General features: G+C 41.3%; 2 protein-coding genes across 6 annotated transcripts in view; one reads left to right on the top strand and one right to left on the bottom strand.

Moving 5' to 3' along the window:
• Positions 1–2,555: 2,555 nt before the first annotated feature.
• On the bottom strand, positions 2,556–7,477 carry asb16 (ankyrin repeat and SOCS box containing 16). 4 transcript variants are annotated; one of them, XM_044330853.1, is made up of 8 exons: positions 6,612–6,912; positions 6,450–6,509; positions 5,214–5,555; positions 4,868–5,135; positions 4,143–4,551; positions 3,925–4,008; positions 3,095–3,205; positions 2,556–2,982 (listed from the first exon to the last, which is right to left on the bottom strand). In XM_044330853.1, exons 3-8 carry the CDS (start codon positions 5,548–5,550, stop codon positions 2,797–2,799), a joined length of 1,395 nt encoding a protein of 464 aa, XP_044186788.1. In that variant the 5' UTR covers positions 5,551–5,555; positions 6,450–6,509; positions 6,612–6,912; the 3' UTR covers positions 2,556–2,796. The 4 variants fall into 4 exon arrangements, with proteins under 4 accessions (XP_044186788.1, XP_044186784.1, XP_044186786.1 ...); XM_044330849.1 differs by lacking the exons at positions 6,450–6,509; positions 6,612–6,912 and adding an exon at positions 7,400–7,477; XM_044330851.1 differs by lacking the exon at positions 6,450–6,509.
• Positions 7,010–15,864, top strand: part of hrob (homologous recombination factor with OB-fold) — a 24,369-nt gene continuing 15,514 nt past the window's right edge. For both annotated transcript variants that reach the window (XR_006398416.1, XM_044330845.1), the window contains exons 1-8: positions 7,010–7,208; positions 7,411–7,461; positions 7,608–8,585; positions 8,886–8,969; positions 11,210–11,344; positions 13,741–13,849; positions 15,412–15,497; positions 15,629–15,751. Coding sequence is in view for 1 of the 2 variants with exons in the window: in XM_044330845.1 (XP_044186780.1) it covers positions 7,197–7,208; positions 7,411–7,461; positions 7,608–8,585; positions 8,886–8,969; positions 11,210–11,344; positions 13,741–13,849; positions 15,412–15,497; positions 15,629–15,751 (1,578 nt within the window). In the remaining variant the exon portion in view is untranslated. The remainder of the gene's footprint in view (positions 7,209–7,410; positions 7,462–7,607; positions 8,586–8,885; positions 8,970–11,209; positions 11,345–13,740; positions 13,850–15,411; positions 15,498–15,628; positions 15,752–15,864) is intronic.

Raw genomic sequence — 15,864 nt, 5'->3', positions numbered from 1 at the left:
ACAAGTCAAAGTCCTGCTTTTAAAATCCTACTTAAGTAAAAGTACATAAGTATTATGAGCTCGATGTAGTTAAAGTATTGCAGTAAAAGTAGTGGTTTGGTCCCTCTGACTGATATATTATTATATATGACATCATTAGATTATTAATACTGAAGCATCAGTGTTAGAGCAGCATGTTATTGTTGTAGCTGCTGGAGGTGGAGCTAGTTTCAACTACTTAATATACAGTCAGCTAGTTTAGTCCAGTATTTCCCAACCTAGGGGTCATGGCCCCTCCAAAGGGTCACCAGATAAATTTGAGGGGTCGTGAGATGATTAATGGGAGAGGTAAGAAGAAAGAAAAAACAAAGTTCTGATACACAAACCTGTTCTCAGTTTTTAGACTTTTTCTCTAATCTTTGATTTTTGATGAAATATTGGATCATTTGAACATTTATTGAAATGAAAGCATGTGAGAAGTTTAGAGGGAAAAATCACTATTTAGTGGAGCTGTTAACAACTCATAGACATGTGAAATGTGACCCCGACTACACACTGCTTTTTGTAAGACGTCAAAAGCCAAAAAGGTTGAAAACCACTGGTTTCATCTTATACAATGTGTTGTATTTTAAAAGCTTGTTATATTATCCATTGTGTCAAATCTTCATCTGAAAAGTAACTAAAGCTGTCAAATAAATGTAGTGGAGTAGAAAGTACAATATTTTCCTCTGAAATGTAGTGGAGTGGAAGTTTAAAGTAGCATCAAATGGAAATACTCAAAGTACAAGTACCTCAAAACTGTATTAAGTACAACACTTAGTTACTTTCCACCATTGTTTACCAGGCTGGTCACAGGGTTAAGGGTCTGATTACTAGCAATGGAAATGTTTTCTGTTTGCACAAATCATACATTATATCCATGATACATGTTGGACATTCACACAGTTTATTCTGGCCACTTGTTAGGGCTATATTTTAAAATTGATCTCAAACCGTATTTTTAACATTGGTGGAAGAACATAAAATTAGCAATTTCACAATGTAAAAACAATCCATTACAAGTAAAAGTTTGCATTCACTTAAAGATCCCCTCTAGACATGTATTATGATATAGATAAATACTCTACTTGGGATAATAATGTGTGTCTGATATGTTTTTTCCACAAAAAAGGTATAATTAACACTTTAAAATCCTTAAAATGGCATCTACTTTAACTATTAGTTTAACTGCTGATCACAAAACGTCTCTTACCTCACTGTTAAGTCCATTGTCAGTGTTTGTGCACTGGAGGCTTCAAGTTCACACTTGTGTAAGTTGAATATTGGACCAGGATTGGTTTCCAAACTAGTTGTGATGTTACAAATCATGATTGTAGGTCCACAACTAACAATTAGATTTTCAATGAGCTCAGAGAAAATTTCCACTTTCAGCAGATGAATGTGAAAACAACTTCAGGTCTCAAACTCTGCACATACATCATTCTGCAGTGAAACTCAAAAATTCAACTGCAGGAATAAGAAGAAAAACATGTTGGAGTGAAGGACTTTAAGTAAAAGTACAAATATTATCAGCAAAATGTAAGCAGAAAGTTTTCACTATGCAGACAGAATGGCAGTGTTGTTATTTTATATTACAATAAAGCAATATTCTCCATGTGTAAGCAGCATTTTAATGTTGTTGCTTGTTGAGGTACAACTCATTCTAATTATTACTATTATATTATTATTACCACCAATTTTTATCTTTTGTTAAAAAAAAGTTCTAAAATGATCATATGTGTTGTATTTCAAGTCTTAATCTGGTAAGTAACTGTAACTGTGAAATAAATATAGTAGGGTAAAAAGAACATTTTCCTCTGAATTGTGGTAAAATAGAAATATACTGTAACTATTATATACATTATTACTATTATTGTTACCGTTATTGTTATTTCATGTTATAAAATATGTACTAAAGTGATCTTTTGTATTTCAGAGCTGGTATGGTATCTGGCTGAATCTGGTACATAACTAGAAAGTAAAAGAAATGTAGTAAAAAGTACTATTCTAACCCCTGAATTGTGGAAAAATAGAAATATACTGTAAGTATTATATATATTATTACCATTATTTTTATTTCATGTCATAAGATATGTACTAAAGGAATCATACTATATGCTTTGTGTTTAAAATCTTAATCTGGTGAGTAACTAGTAGCTGTAACTGTGAAATAAATACAGAGGAGTAAAAAGTTCAATATTATCCTCTGAATTGCCGTAGAAATATACTGTAAGTAGCATAAAATGGAAATACTCAAGTATACAAGTACAGTACTTGAGTAAATTAACTTCCAGCACTGCTTTTAGTACAACATTTACTCGTATGAAAAGTGAGCAATTACAAAAGCATATCAGATGCAAGATATGATATCCCATTTGTGTATATAGAGTAATTCAAACAATGTTTATTTTTGATGAATTTTTTATAGAACATTAATATTTTTGTGCAGACACTTTACTGCTGAAATTGACAATAGCACCAACCAGCTAATCCTGGAGAAATAAATACATTTAAAAATACATAATTAATAATCCAGCAGGAGGTAAAGTTGTTTTTATTTGTGTTTTCTTGAAGAAACTCCAGAAACAAAAGTCTCCTGATTCACTTCACTTAGACATCGTCCAAACATACACAGTTAAATTAAAAGCATTTCAAAGCTGACAAAAACAAGTTAAAAAATGAGAAAACAACAGAAACAAATTATTGTCATCTAAAGTAGACTGCAAGCACCATCCTGTTGTTCTTGATGTATGCTATAAAAAATAAAAAAAAATCAATTCACTGGAGCGTCCCATCATTACACAGCAGCAGATAATCCTTCACAGAGCCGGGAATATCCAGTTTACTGACCGCTGAGTAGCACCCGGCTCCCAAGTGCTGCCGTAAAGCGCAGCGACAGAGATGCTGCAGAGAGCGAGGCTGACAGCTCCGCTGACGTACCAAGTCAAAGAAACACGGGTGATCCTGAGGCGGGGGAGGAAAAACAAAAAAACAACAACCCACAAACACTATGAACATGAGACAGAACAGAGAACAAGACGGGAAAAAAGACGTCGTAACACTGCGGAGAGCTCACCTCGTATATCTCGTCAGACAGAGAGTCCATCCATTCACAGGGAGGGACGGATGTGTACGAGTTCAGCATCACCTCCAAAGTGGAAATAGAGAGGACACACTGCTTCAGCATCTGTAGAGAGGAGAGGAAGAAGTTCGAAAATGTCCAATTCATACCATCCAACTTGAATTTTCTTACAAAAGGTGACTGAGAATAGATATATAAAGAAGATTAAAGAAGGAAAAAAGAGTCTTTACTATCTTGACTATCTGACTTAACAAAAACCTTTTGTGTGTGTGTGTATGTACCATGTTTTATTATTATATTTCCCTTAACAGTTGTCTCCACTATTTCTGCATTTGCTTTCATTATCAGTGTGTTGAAGTATTGGCCAGATGTTGTGTAACCTTGGACTATTTACTAAGTTTTCACTTTCACCTTCAGTTCTATTTTTCTTAAAGGATATTTTCCTGTTTGAATAATAACTTGGACTGGTTATTAACTGATCTGCCTCTCATATCCCCTATTTGAACTTATCTTGTTGATAAAAAAAAATCGCCAATTTTCTTGTCTATTCCACAGATTTTGACATATTGTTTGTTTCATATTAGAATGCTTTTAATCAATTATTAATGCGGTAACTGATTGGTTCTTGCAGCCTGGTGTAAAGATTTGGTTGTTTTATGTTGTGAATTCGATGCCTGATAAAGGTCCATGACCAAAATGTTGTATTTTTAATAAACTCAGCAGAGGAATTCAACTGTTTCTTTCACATTATTTCATTTTCCTGTGAATCTGTTTGCCATGTATCTGTACCACCACAGGCTCTCAGTGTGATTATTTTAGCTAACCTTTGGTGAAACAGGCTTGGCTCCGTGGTTCAGGAGGGACCGTGCTATTGCTTCAGGTTGCTGGTCCGGGTAATCTTCAACCACCTTAAAGCAGAGCAGAAAAGTGTTTATCTCACTGCCGGAGCTGAAACTTTATCTCTACTGGATGACTGACTTTAGAATACTAAACTTCACTTTGTTGCTCCCTTGATATCCACCCAGCCCTTATTATCTGCTACCTGCAACAGACAGTCCATTGGCGTGTATCCTGCACAGTTGGCGACGTCTGCCTTGGCTCCATGCTGCAAGAGGACATCTACAATCCTGTGGCAGCAGTTTGAGCAGGCGTTGTGCAGGGGGGTGTGCTGCTTCCTGCCCGCAGTTCGGGGGTTAGCTCCGGCATCCAGCAGCTTTTGAATCACACGGAGATAGCGGCCCGCCTCAGACAGCCTCTCTGCCCCGCCGCACGCAGCGTTCAGAGGGGTCTCTCCCTCTTGGTTTGTGGCTAAAACGTCTGCTCCGTGGGAGAGGAAGAGCTCCACGTGCTCCTCAAGGCCTCGCCGAGCGGCGACGTGCAGAGGTGTTAGCCTCGACTCCTTGTTTCTCACATTGACCTCTGCACCACCTTCTAAAAGCAGCTTAGCACACCTGGGAGACAATTCACATATTCTGATTATACCAACATCAGCTATCTGCGCTCCAAAAATGTCACATTTATACTGAGTCAGAAGACATTACTGCCTTAAAACTAGTAGAAAATTGAAGGTTCTTACACTTCAGGCAGACCATTTGTATTGTTTTAAGAAAATTAAGTCTTAATAACACACTTTTTATTGCTACAATAGTGGAAATCAGAGAAGATTAAGCTGAAACCAAATTTCAGTTACCCCTATGGTGAAATTGGGCCTAATAGAGAAGAGAATATTGACATTAATGTAGTAGAAATGGCTCCTTTACCACTCACTGGAATGACTGAGCAGATGTGCAGAGGTGAAGAGGAGCGCTGCCATCTGCGGCCAACACTTCAGGATCTGCTCCATGAGAGAGCAGCAGCTGGACGCAGACGTCGTGGCCGCCTATACAGGCATCATGGAGGGCGGTGTTGCCTCCGGGGTCGTCGTTCACCTCAGCCCCGCGGAACAGCAGCTCCTCCACACATCCTGAGTGTCCTCTGCTGGCAGCCAGACGTAAAGCTGAAGTCTGTTTCACCTTGGAGCTCAGCGTCCACATGCCTGACAGAAGAACAAAAAGGTTGTCAGGGAAGTAAAGACAAAAGCATTGATAGCATTTATGTAGTCAGGAACTCATACCCATCTCTGGAGCCCACACCATCTCCTCATGCACCGTCTCCATCAGGGCGTTGACCATTCCAGGGTCCTTCAGCACCGCATACACTCCTTTCATGTCCCCACACATGAACGTGTTGTGGACGGCCACATCTCTGCACCGGATCTGGGGCGGAGGGGCCCGGACCTCCTGGAGCCGCTGCTGTCTGGGTGGAGGCCTGGGGGCCCTGGGCAACGGAGCCCTGCTCATGGCTCTCCTATGGGCTACCGCCCGCCGTGCATCCTCCCAGTCTTGGAACTCTTGCTCCAGTCTCAGCGAGCGCAGTGAGGTAGAAGAGAACGGAAATGTTTCCCTTGACATGGCACCTTAAAGTGAGCAAAGGACAAAGTAAACCTTTAGCAAGTTGTACAGAGAACGCAGGTTAAAAAGTAAATAGTTTTATGCCATTTCCTGTTCCATCAGAGCTGAAAAGTCCATACATGAACCTCCGTACAGCAGCAGGGTGTCTCCTCTGAAGAAATGGGCAGCACTGTTCAGAGAAATGTCAGCATACAGTGTTTACTCACCCTTCACTGAAAGTGCAGTGAGTCACAGAGGTCCAAGGAGAGGTCAAATAAAAAGATTCATAACTGATATCAGCCTTGTTTCACTTTGATGTAAAATCTTACAAGCAAACCTCCAAATCTTACGCCCTCTCTGTGTGGACACAGTCACAAGGTTGTTGACCAAAGATAAGTCCAGCACAAATTATTAATAGATCAGAATGCAAACTGATACTTGTATTTTACAAAATGACCACTAGATGGCAGTGGGCTATTTATTCGACATTTATCTCTCCAAAAAAGCCATGTAAACCAAAGAACCAGGAGATGACAAGATAGACTCCATCTCTGTTTAGTTTATAGATGATCTGAAGAAATTATCATGTGAAACGTCAAGTATTATTACAGGTAAAAAATAGTGTCAACTGCTACATACATTATATGTTAAATATGGTTCAAAGTCAGTTGTTGAAAGTTGAAGGACAGAATGAGTAAATAGCATTATGGCAGCGTTTTAAATTTCATGTATTTCCAGTTAAAATGCGACAAGCAGCAAAAGATTATGCAAAAGTAGGCTGTAAGTGAAATAACAGTTATGTAGAGGAAGGCAGTTTAAGCCGATGGAGAAGGGTGGAGGAAACTGTTATAGGGAAATAGTACACTAAATTAACCTAGGCCTATATTTAGAAATAAAACTATTCATCCTTCACATCTTACTTCACATCATACTGGTACATCTTTTTTATTCGTTCTTCAGGATGTACAGCCGACGAGATACTGATAGATTACAGCAACAGATTAACCCCGTTTTCTTTGCCAAACTAAAATAAATGGTCTGGAAATTTAAAAAGTAACAAGTCATTGGAAAAACAACCTCACCACAAGGTGCATTGGTAGCTGGTTTGGGGCTTTTTATCGCATCACACGATCTTCCTCAGCAGAGAAAGTTTTCGCAGTTGTCAAGGATTTGTAGCTGTTCAAATTTCCATTTTCCTCCTGGTAAAGGTTGGCTTAAAGGTTAATAAAACGTTGTCAGTTTGTTGTGAATATGTCCAAAAATAGAAGAAATAAACGTCAGGTAAATTACACCGACAATCATTTTCATTAATTTCAAATGAAAGCAGGAAAATGAAAGTGAAAGCGATGTAGTTTTAAGGTATCTTAAACTATCTGTGATGCGGGGGCGGAAGTGACGAGGGGTGAAACATCTCGCTGCGCTTCAACGTTCTTCGTAAAAACATCACATACGTCATCACGTCGTGTTTGAACGTGGGGGCGCGGTACCAAGCAGCAGTAAAAGTTTTCATCCAGCCCGATGGCTAGCTGCGTTTGCTTGTGGAAGTAACGACATCGAAAAGGATAAGAAATTATATTTATACGGTGTTATTGAATGGCATACGATGTCTCGCTAAGTTCGATACACCTTTCCAAACTGATCAAATACGCCTTTCATCGCGATATCTCATGACAGCGATGGTAAGTGAGCCATCCCTGCTGAGCTAACATATGCTAGCTAGACGGTCACTGCACACAGATAATAACACAGAGATTTGGGATTCGTTTCTCTCTTTTTTTGCATTTTAATGGACTGATTTCACGTGTCAAAAGACATCTGGACTTTTATTGCTGCAACATGTTGTGAGAGCATTTCGTGAGTGTGTTTTTACCTGTGTTACAGACTTGCAAATTAAGTGGCCTGTTCAGCATTGGCGAGGACTTCGATGATGAGGTGAGTCCCAGCACACTCTAACACACCTGTTTTCAATTGATACTTAACTGTCAGACAACTGTAACTCATTTTGGGGCATAATAATCCTCCTTCTGTTCTCCATCTCTTACACTGTTTGTGTGTGTGTGTGTGTGTGTGTTTCCCAGGACCTGCTCGGGACAGACTGGGCTGTGGGCTCAGCGTCTGGACCAGCCGATGTGGCAGCTGCTGTGTCATCCTGTGCGCTGCGTGCCTCCTCTGTTACTCGCAGAGAGCCGGAGAAAAATTGCCTGCAGCAAACTGGAGAGAGATCAGCTGCCCCGTGTAATGGCACAGCATCAAGGAGCAGCACGCACACTGCTGCTGGACAAACTGTTGCTCCGGGTTTGAGACAGCTCTCCTCCTCCGCTCAGACTCACTCCTCCTCCCCTCCCTCCACAGTGAATGTCTCTCAGCCTAATCTGGCATCACATCAGAGTCATCCCAACACCGAGACGCTGCAGAAGCCCAGTGTGGCTCAGGATGATTTTGATGATTGGGATGTCGACCTGGCGGACCTGGATGAGTGTGACCGCCTGGTTCAACCTCCTGCTCCATCCCCACCTGCGCCTCCTGTTGAGAATGTATCTTCAGCTAAAACGTTGCGGCCCCCAGCCTGTGGAGGGACTCAGAGGCCACCTGCGGGGGGCCTGAGAGAGCTCGGCACTGCACACAAGTCGTTTGGCTCATCTAGTCATACGCCACCTCCTCGGACCTTTTCTGCTGCTCATGTACGATCTCCGAATCCCCACCCTGCTCACCTGTCAGCCCCTCCGCAGAGTCCTGGTGTTTTCCCAGGCCTTACCGCAACGTCCCCGGCCCCCAGCCCTCTTTCTAGGACACTAAACAGGCCTCAGCAGCCACAGAGACCGTGGGCAACTCCGGGACCCTCCCGTCAGGCCCGCAGCCTCTTTGAGACCATTTCTCCAGGGCCCCAGAGCTCCCCAACTCTGAGCCCACATCCCCTTCACACACCAGTCCTCACTAATCGTCTTGTCCAGCTGGTATCTGCCTCTAGTAAGCTTCCCAAGAAGAGGCCTCGCTCTGAGCCTCATCGGCCCAGGACCAGACGCTTCCCCGGCCCCGCTGGACTCCTGCCACAGCAGGTTAGTCTCAGCCAGCCCTGGTTCACTCCCTCTGCCATGCATCTGAAATTACCTACATATGAGAACTGGATCTGTCTGGTTGCATTGCGCTGATGCCACTAACTATTTGTTGCTTCTCACCTGAAATGAAAGTGCTGCAGAGCTCAGAGCGGTCAAATCACACATCGTCTCATCTACAAAGTCTCTTTGCTCTGCGGTATTGTCATAAACTTTAATGAAATGACTGTCAAGGAAATCTATTGGTTATGTGTTTGTTTTTCCATCACGGTGCCAAATGTTGATTTAATTCTTCTCTTTCAGCCACAGGGTCAAAGTCTGGATGACATAGTCGTGTCTGTTCCTCAGACTCCTGCTCACGGTGCTGTGGCCCGGTTGCCAAGCCAGGTAATAAAAATACTCTCAGAGACAAAAAACACACGAATTAATTTAATTTGATATAAATTTTATTATCTTGTAAAAAAGCAATAACCAGATCTCTGATGTAATTACTTTTTGCAAATTATAATCAAGGTGAAGCATCGTGTCACAGAAGCTCAGTACAGCTTCCAGTCAGGGCTGCAACTAACGAATATTTTCATTATTGGTTAATCTGATCAGTTTCTCTATTAATAGATGAATTATTTGGTCTGTAACATGTTAGAAAATGAAAAATGTCTCACTGCAACCTAACATGTCTTGTTTTATCCCGACCAACAGTCCACAACCCAAAGATATTCAGTTTAGTGTCATAGAGGACTAAAGAAACCAGAGCATTTTCACATTTGAGAAGCTAAATCCAAGAATTTGGAAATTTTCTTCTTAAAAAATAAGTCAAAACAACAAATTCATTATCAAAATAGTAGACGATCTGTTGATTGACTAATTATTGCAGCCAGGGTCCAGAATTAACACCCACCAAGTGTCAAATGTGGGTAAATTTTGGATTTGGTGGAAAAATAAATTGGGGCCACTAGACAGATGGCTGGTAAATAATATAGGTTTACATCACTGTGTTTTTTATGTGCTTCAGTGTTTCCCCTGTATACTGTCAACAGCAGCACAGCACCGCTGCTAAATGATGAATATCAGATTATACATAATCACGATGATCACAAACCACACACACTTTGTCTGCTTCGAGCAGCTGATGAGAGCCAGTGGGGAGAGATCAGGAGTTTTGTTTCTTCTCTGTCTGCTCTGTCTGTGCCTGTTTGAGGGCGAGGCTGAACTACACACACTCACAGGATGAAACGGACTTTAGGTTCTACTTTACTCGAGTCGACTACAACTGCTCGCTGCCGTAAGCGCAACAAAATCTGGCACTAAGAGAACAAACAGAACATAAACTTAAATACAACGTCTTTGACTTCCAGCAGTCGACTCCTGCTCCCCTCTCATCCGCAGCCTCTTTGTTTTACAGCTATACGGAGCTCGTTATGCTAATAGTGAACTGTTATGAACAAGCTCAAAACAGATGTTCACTGTATGTAACAACTGAGTCTAAGTAGCTAAGTAGTATCTTAAAATAAGTTGAATTTTGTAGACTTTAGGCTGACGGCAGCCTGCTCCTCCTCTCTACCAGCAGTACTTGCAGCAGTGAGTCTGACCAGCAGAGGGACAACGACACAGGAGAAGATGAATGATGCCACAGAGCTGTTAACCAGTTAAAGAACTGCAGCTTTTATAAACAGTACAGTCTGGCAGTATGAAAGCTTATTCCAAGGGTCTCGTCAATAAGGAGATACGGTCTAATTTTAATTAGTCCACATATTAAAATGATAAACAAGTTTACAATAAATAGATATATTCTTTATTGTAGGGATTGTTAATCAGTTATTATATTGTATCAGCCACAACAAACATTTGAACCTCAGTAACTTAATCTATAATTATTGTTATTGTTATCGGCTCTGTAATTCCATATTGCTGCATCTCTAAAAAAAATAGTCTAGGCTGCATTTTCTGTGTTGGGGCATTTCAATCTTAAACATCTATTACAGTTACAGCTATCTGGGCCTCCAGAGCCATTCTGGTGTCACAAATGCCTCTAAATTAACAAGCACACGACTCTATGGACATAAGGAACAATTTTATGGTCGTTTTAAGTTATTCCACCGCCAACGTGCGCAAATACGGGTCCTGGTGTCGAGGGCTCTGCACGCACTCAACAGCACCCTGCTAGTGAGCAGGGTTTTGAGAACAGGGATGACATACACATGTCTGATGATGAGGTGTAGGAGCTTACTGTATGAGTTAGGTAAAGATAAACTCAGTATGTTCTGTATGCTGGATTCAGTTTACGCTCCTGTGTTCATATTTCTGTAAAGTGTGTGTGTGGAAAAGTATGAGCTAAAGTAATGCTAGATGACTTTGCAAACTAAAAACTTGAGGTAATTATTTTTAGTCAGATAGTTCATGATGCAGCTTTATGGCCAGTAAAAAATACTTTCAGTCACCGCTCTTGTGTCTGGATGTTGCACCTTCAAAAAACCAGACGCTGCAGTGGTTCCAGACTACAGTGTGAAAAGAATTTTAATCACAGTAACAGTCAGAGGCAGAGCAGAAAGATGTTTATGCTGTAAACGCAGCGCGTACACAACAGAACATCTCGATCCGACTCTGTTTGTTTGTCTTTGACTTTAAAGGGTTCCAGCTCCCAGACCGATGAAGACGAGTTCAGCGGCGGCGCCTGGGCGGCGATGAAGGCAGAGATGGGATTGGACGAGAGAAACCCCTCGTGTTTCCTGCAGTCGTACAGTGTGGTCATGGTGCTTCGAAAGGTTAAATCTCCTTACCATCACACATCCTTTTCCCTTTTTTTTTTCAATTACAAACAAACTTACTTACTCAAACTGTTTCCCCATTTTATCCCAAATCCAGCATCACAGTAAGCGCCTTGTTATTTAGGTCAAGCATTTTTTTTTTTTTCAAATAACAGACTCGGTGTCGCTGCCGGAGGTCTATCGGCGTAATCAGGACAAATGACAGAGCTGTAACGGAGGTGTTTGTAATTATAAACCATACGATCACTCATCAATCACTCTAATGGAGACTCTGCTGTTGTTCTGCTCTCTCTGTGTGTCACTACATTAGGCTTCTGTTTAATAACTCACCAGTGTTTTTGACTCGCAATTGTTTAACGAGCGCTTAAACATGTCGGTTTCTCGTCGCGGCTCCGCTTACATACTCAGAGTCCAGGCTGGCGGGACTCTGGCTAAAGCTCATTCACCTCAGCTTCCTAAAAAAAAAAATCCCTGTTTGCAGAAAAAAACAAATGAACACAACCCCCCCCCACCCCCCACTCCTGTTGACTGAACAACAACACGTTACATCCAATGCATCGAGGGAAAAAAGCCTGAGAGTAAATACTGCTTGCTGCTGTTTTTTATTAACATTAATACATCTCTGAAACCTGAATAAATCTCATGCTTCAAACAAAAAGTGGAAGGTGTTTGATAGATGGTGTATATGTGGACACATTTTTAATAAATATCACTAGTTTTTATTCGAATTGAATAAAGTATTCTAGTAGTTTTCATTTAGGGAGCAATAATTTGTCAGTTTAACACCTCTGTTAAAGTTAAATATATGAATATTAGAGCTGCAGTGAGGAGTTTGTCGCCAGAAAATGAAACGCCAACTATTTTGACAACCGTTAAATCATTTTGAGGATGTTTTTTTTTTTAAAGAAAAAATGTCCAAATCTCTGGTTCCAGCTTCTGAAATGTGAATATTTTCCAGTTTGTTCTTTTAACAGAATATATTTGGGTTGTGGACTGTTGGTTTTAGGAAACGGTGATTGACATTTTCACCATTTTCTTAACATTTTATAGACCAAACGATGAAATAATGATGCGTTGCAGCCATCTGTATCAGTATACGTTAGTCTAGCACTGAGTAATTCTCTATATCATCACTGTAGGGGAATATTTGTTCCCCGGGTCATTCTCTTGTCCTCTTCTATCTGGGGAGCAGCAGGTCATGACCCGTCTCTTTCACAGCGGTTCATCTCTCTGCCTGCTGAGGTTGGCGGGGATATGCAGCCGTCTTGATAAGGCCGGCTGTGTCCAATGGCGACCAAGGTCGGGCGGAGATATGCTGTGTTTAATGCAGACGGTCAGAATGGATTGCATGTGACCTGTGTACCGACTACGTGACTTCAGTTTACTTTAATCAGTCTTGTTTATAGTACGATACCCAACAGAGGCATATATGAGTAAAGAATAACCTTATTTGGAGGTTTTAAGGGTTTAAATACTCTTGTCTGGAAGTAGACAGCAGAATCGAGTGTTTTTACTCGTCCTCTAACTCTTTTCTCCTCGATCGAGCTTCAATAAATGTTCCTGCGTAAGACGTCCTCTGTCTCCTGATGAGTTCTTCACTTTGGGTCAACTGGCTCTCCATCAGTTGCTTCACAATCACCAGATGGCACCAAAGTAAAGACAATTTCAAATTCTGCAAACACGGGCTTTAAAACAGTTATTATAACTTGTGTTAATGACTGAAGAAACCAAACTGGTTTGTTATTGCTGGATGAATTTCACAGTCAGCACAGAAACAAATACATCTGTCGGTTCAGAAGTGTGGTTATTATCTCTGGACCCATCAGCATAATATTTTTATCTTTTTAAACCTGCTTTTTAACACCATTGACTGCTGACTCCTCTTAACGGGTCTGTAGGGGCCTCAAATGATCAACAACTGCTGCAGTTTTGAATTTTGCACATCAGGCTAAAAACAAGGTTTACTGTCTGTTGCAGGTGACATTTTGGCTCCCGTAGAAAAGTTTGATCTCATCTTGAACCGGAGCATCTGCAGATTAATTTCACACCCGATATGTTACGATCCACTAAAGTTACGATACGAGATGAATAAATCCTCGTGTTTTGTTATTTTCACCGCCATCTTGGCTCTAAGGGAGACACACTCTTCTAGTTGCAGCGTGCAAACATGTGGATGTAAAACATTTATTTATGGATGAAGAAGAAATGGTTGTTGTACTTATGAATCTGATATATGATTAAAGTTTAAACGCTATAGTAATGTGGGTGGAAGTCGATGTGTGTGTGTGTGTTGTCCTGAAATAATTCTGCTCTCTACATGTTTCACTGAACCAACACTTTGATCCACCAGGAAAGAAGGAAATAAAGAATCTTATTTCGTGTCTTCCACCCAGGCTGCACTGAAACAGCTGGCGAAAAACAAAGTGCCCAACATGGCCGTGCTGCTGAAGAGCATCGTCCACACACACACCGACGCCAAGGCCGTGTTCAAAGACCCGACAGGTACCGAACACACGTAAAAAAAAAAAAAAACACTCGCACGTGTTCGCTGTAGGAATGCGTAACAACAGCGCACACAAGATGGAAATGAAATACTATATCTTGAAGTAAAAACACTCAAGGCTCCGAGTAAATGACAAGTGTGGCAGAGAAAAACAAAGTGGGGAGAATAATGAGGTGTGTGTGTGTTAAGTGATGGTGAGTAAAAGAGGAGGAGAAGGATGGAGGGGTGAAGCTGTTTGCTTCACATTTAACATTTGCTCACTGAGATCTCGCCTGATTGAGCTCCACATGGTACGAGAGCAGAGTTCAGCCATAGTAACATGCTTGATTACACACACACACACACACACACACACACATACACATATATATATATATTCACCGAGTCCTCTTCACATCATTCCTGCCCCTACAGCCCGAAGCCTCTTTCTTCCTCTCTCTGTCTTTTGAATCTGTCTCCTCTCGCTCCGTCTAAAGCCTTTTTTTTACCCTTTTGTCTGATCCGTCTCTAAGCCGAGCCGGTTGCCATGGCCCCCAGAGAGCAGCCACACGAGGTGTACTGATTATCAACACTCGGGAGTGGATGCCGTACTCAACAGCAGACTTAAGTGCTTATTAGCGATTCAATTGCGGTAGATTGGCATCAGCGGTGGGTGGGCATTAAGTGCTAGTGACACCACGAGGGACTGTTCTGTCAGTAATGTGCCTCCCACCTGCTAGAAGATTTGCAGCTTTTTAGCTTTTAGCATTCAGCTGTTTCATAAGCCGCTGTCAGCCTGCGGTGTGATTTCTAATTGATCAGGAGAAAATTTCATCAAAAGTGTTTTGATATGTGGCTACTTCTAAAGGAGAAATGACCCAAAATGTTCTGATTCCAGCTTCTCAAACATGATTTGCTGCTTTTCTCTGTTATCTATCATTTTAATGTAATTATCTACAGGTTTAAGGACAGTTGGTTGAGCAAAATAAGTCATTTGAAGGTGTCACTCTGGGGGAAAGGGGATATTTTACTCTATTTTTCACTAGACTAAATGTTTCAGAAGAATTATTAAAGATAATCACTGAAAATAAACAGACCTGCTGTGTAGAATCGTATAAAGTGCTTTAAAGTACGTTTTCACTCTCCTCCAGCTCAATCTGTGTTCTGCAGATATTTTGAGTTATGTTATTAGTTCTCAAGGCCCTAAAAGAACAAGGCTGCCGATTTTTCTATATTTTTCTTATTGTGAACAAATCTCATATTCAGAGCCAAACCAACAATGAATTGATCTACTTCCAAGTAGTGTGTGTGTGTGTGTGTGTATATCCAAAACCTTTTTAATAGTTTTTAATGATTTTTAGACGAGTTTTTCACCACAACTGAGGTGGCGAGTGCAAAGTTCAGTGACCACGTTTGTGGATAAAACAGCAGGTTAAAATAGACCAGAATTCTCCGTTAAGTTGTCAAATTATTTTATTTTGGAAAGCTCCTCAGCTGTAAAAGCACACACAGAGTACATCTTTGACGTGTTTTTTGTCTGCTCCGTCTCTCATTGTTCTGTTCTCAATATTTCTGACTCAAGGGGAGATTCAGGGAACGGTCCATCGCCGTCTCCTCGAGGACAGAGTGGGGGAGCTGAAGGTCGGAGCTGTACTGCTCCTCAAACAAGTAAGACTTCCTGTCCAAGATGATAATTAAATATCACCCATGATGATAAACTGCAGTTAACCTAAAATATATACACAGGTTACAAATCCATTTATGGTGTTTGTCTGAGTCTGTGCTCGCTCCGCGTACAGGTGGGCGTGTTTTCTCCCTCCCATCGCAACCATTACCTAAACGTGACACCCAACAACCTGCTGAGGATCTACACCCCCGACGGAGTCAGCCTGTCCTCCGCTGAGCTGCCTCCGCTGGTCCCGGTGAGCCAGTCGAGATAAAAACAGCACCAATTTCTTTCCAACGAATACTAAATCTGTCATCCAGAAAATGTTCTGTCACACTGTCAGCTGTCCCCCACAAAATATTGTTTTTT

This window comes from Thunnus albacares, chromosome 17 (assembly GCF_914725855.1).
Source record: "Thunnus albacares chromosome 17, fThuAlb1.1, whole genome shotgun sequence".
In the NCBI taxonomy this organism is placed as follows: domain Eukaryota; kingdom Metazoa; phylum Chordata; class Actinopteri; order Scombriformes; family Scombridae; genus Thunnus; species Thunnus albacares.
This window is presented reverse-complemented; position numbering and strand designations above follow the sequence as displayed.

Coding starts and splice junctions, on each gene's coding strand:
- asb16 (XM_044330849.1), bottom strand. CDS start 7,439: ATGCTGAACAGGCCACTTAATTTGCAAGTCTGTAACACAG. Junction 5,136..5,213: donor GGTGTGGGCTCCAGAGATGG/GTATGAGTTCCT, acceptor TTCTTCTGTCAG/GCATGTGGACGCTGAGCTCC. Junction 2,983..3,094: donor TGTCTGACGAGATATACGAG/GTGAGCTCTCCG, acceptor CCCCCGCCTCAG/GATCACCCGTGTTTCTTTGA.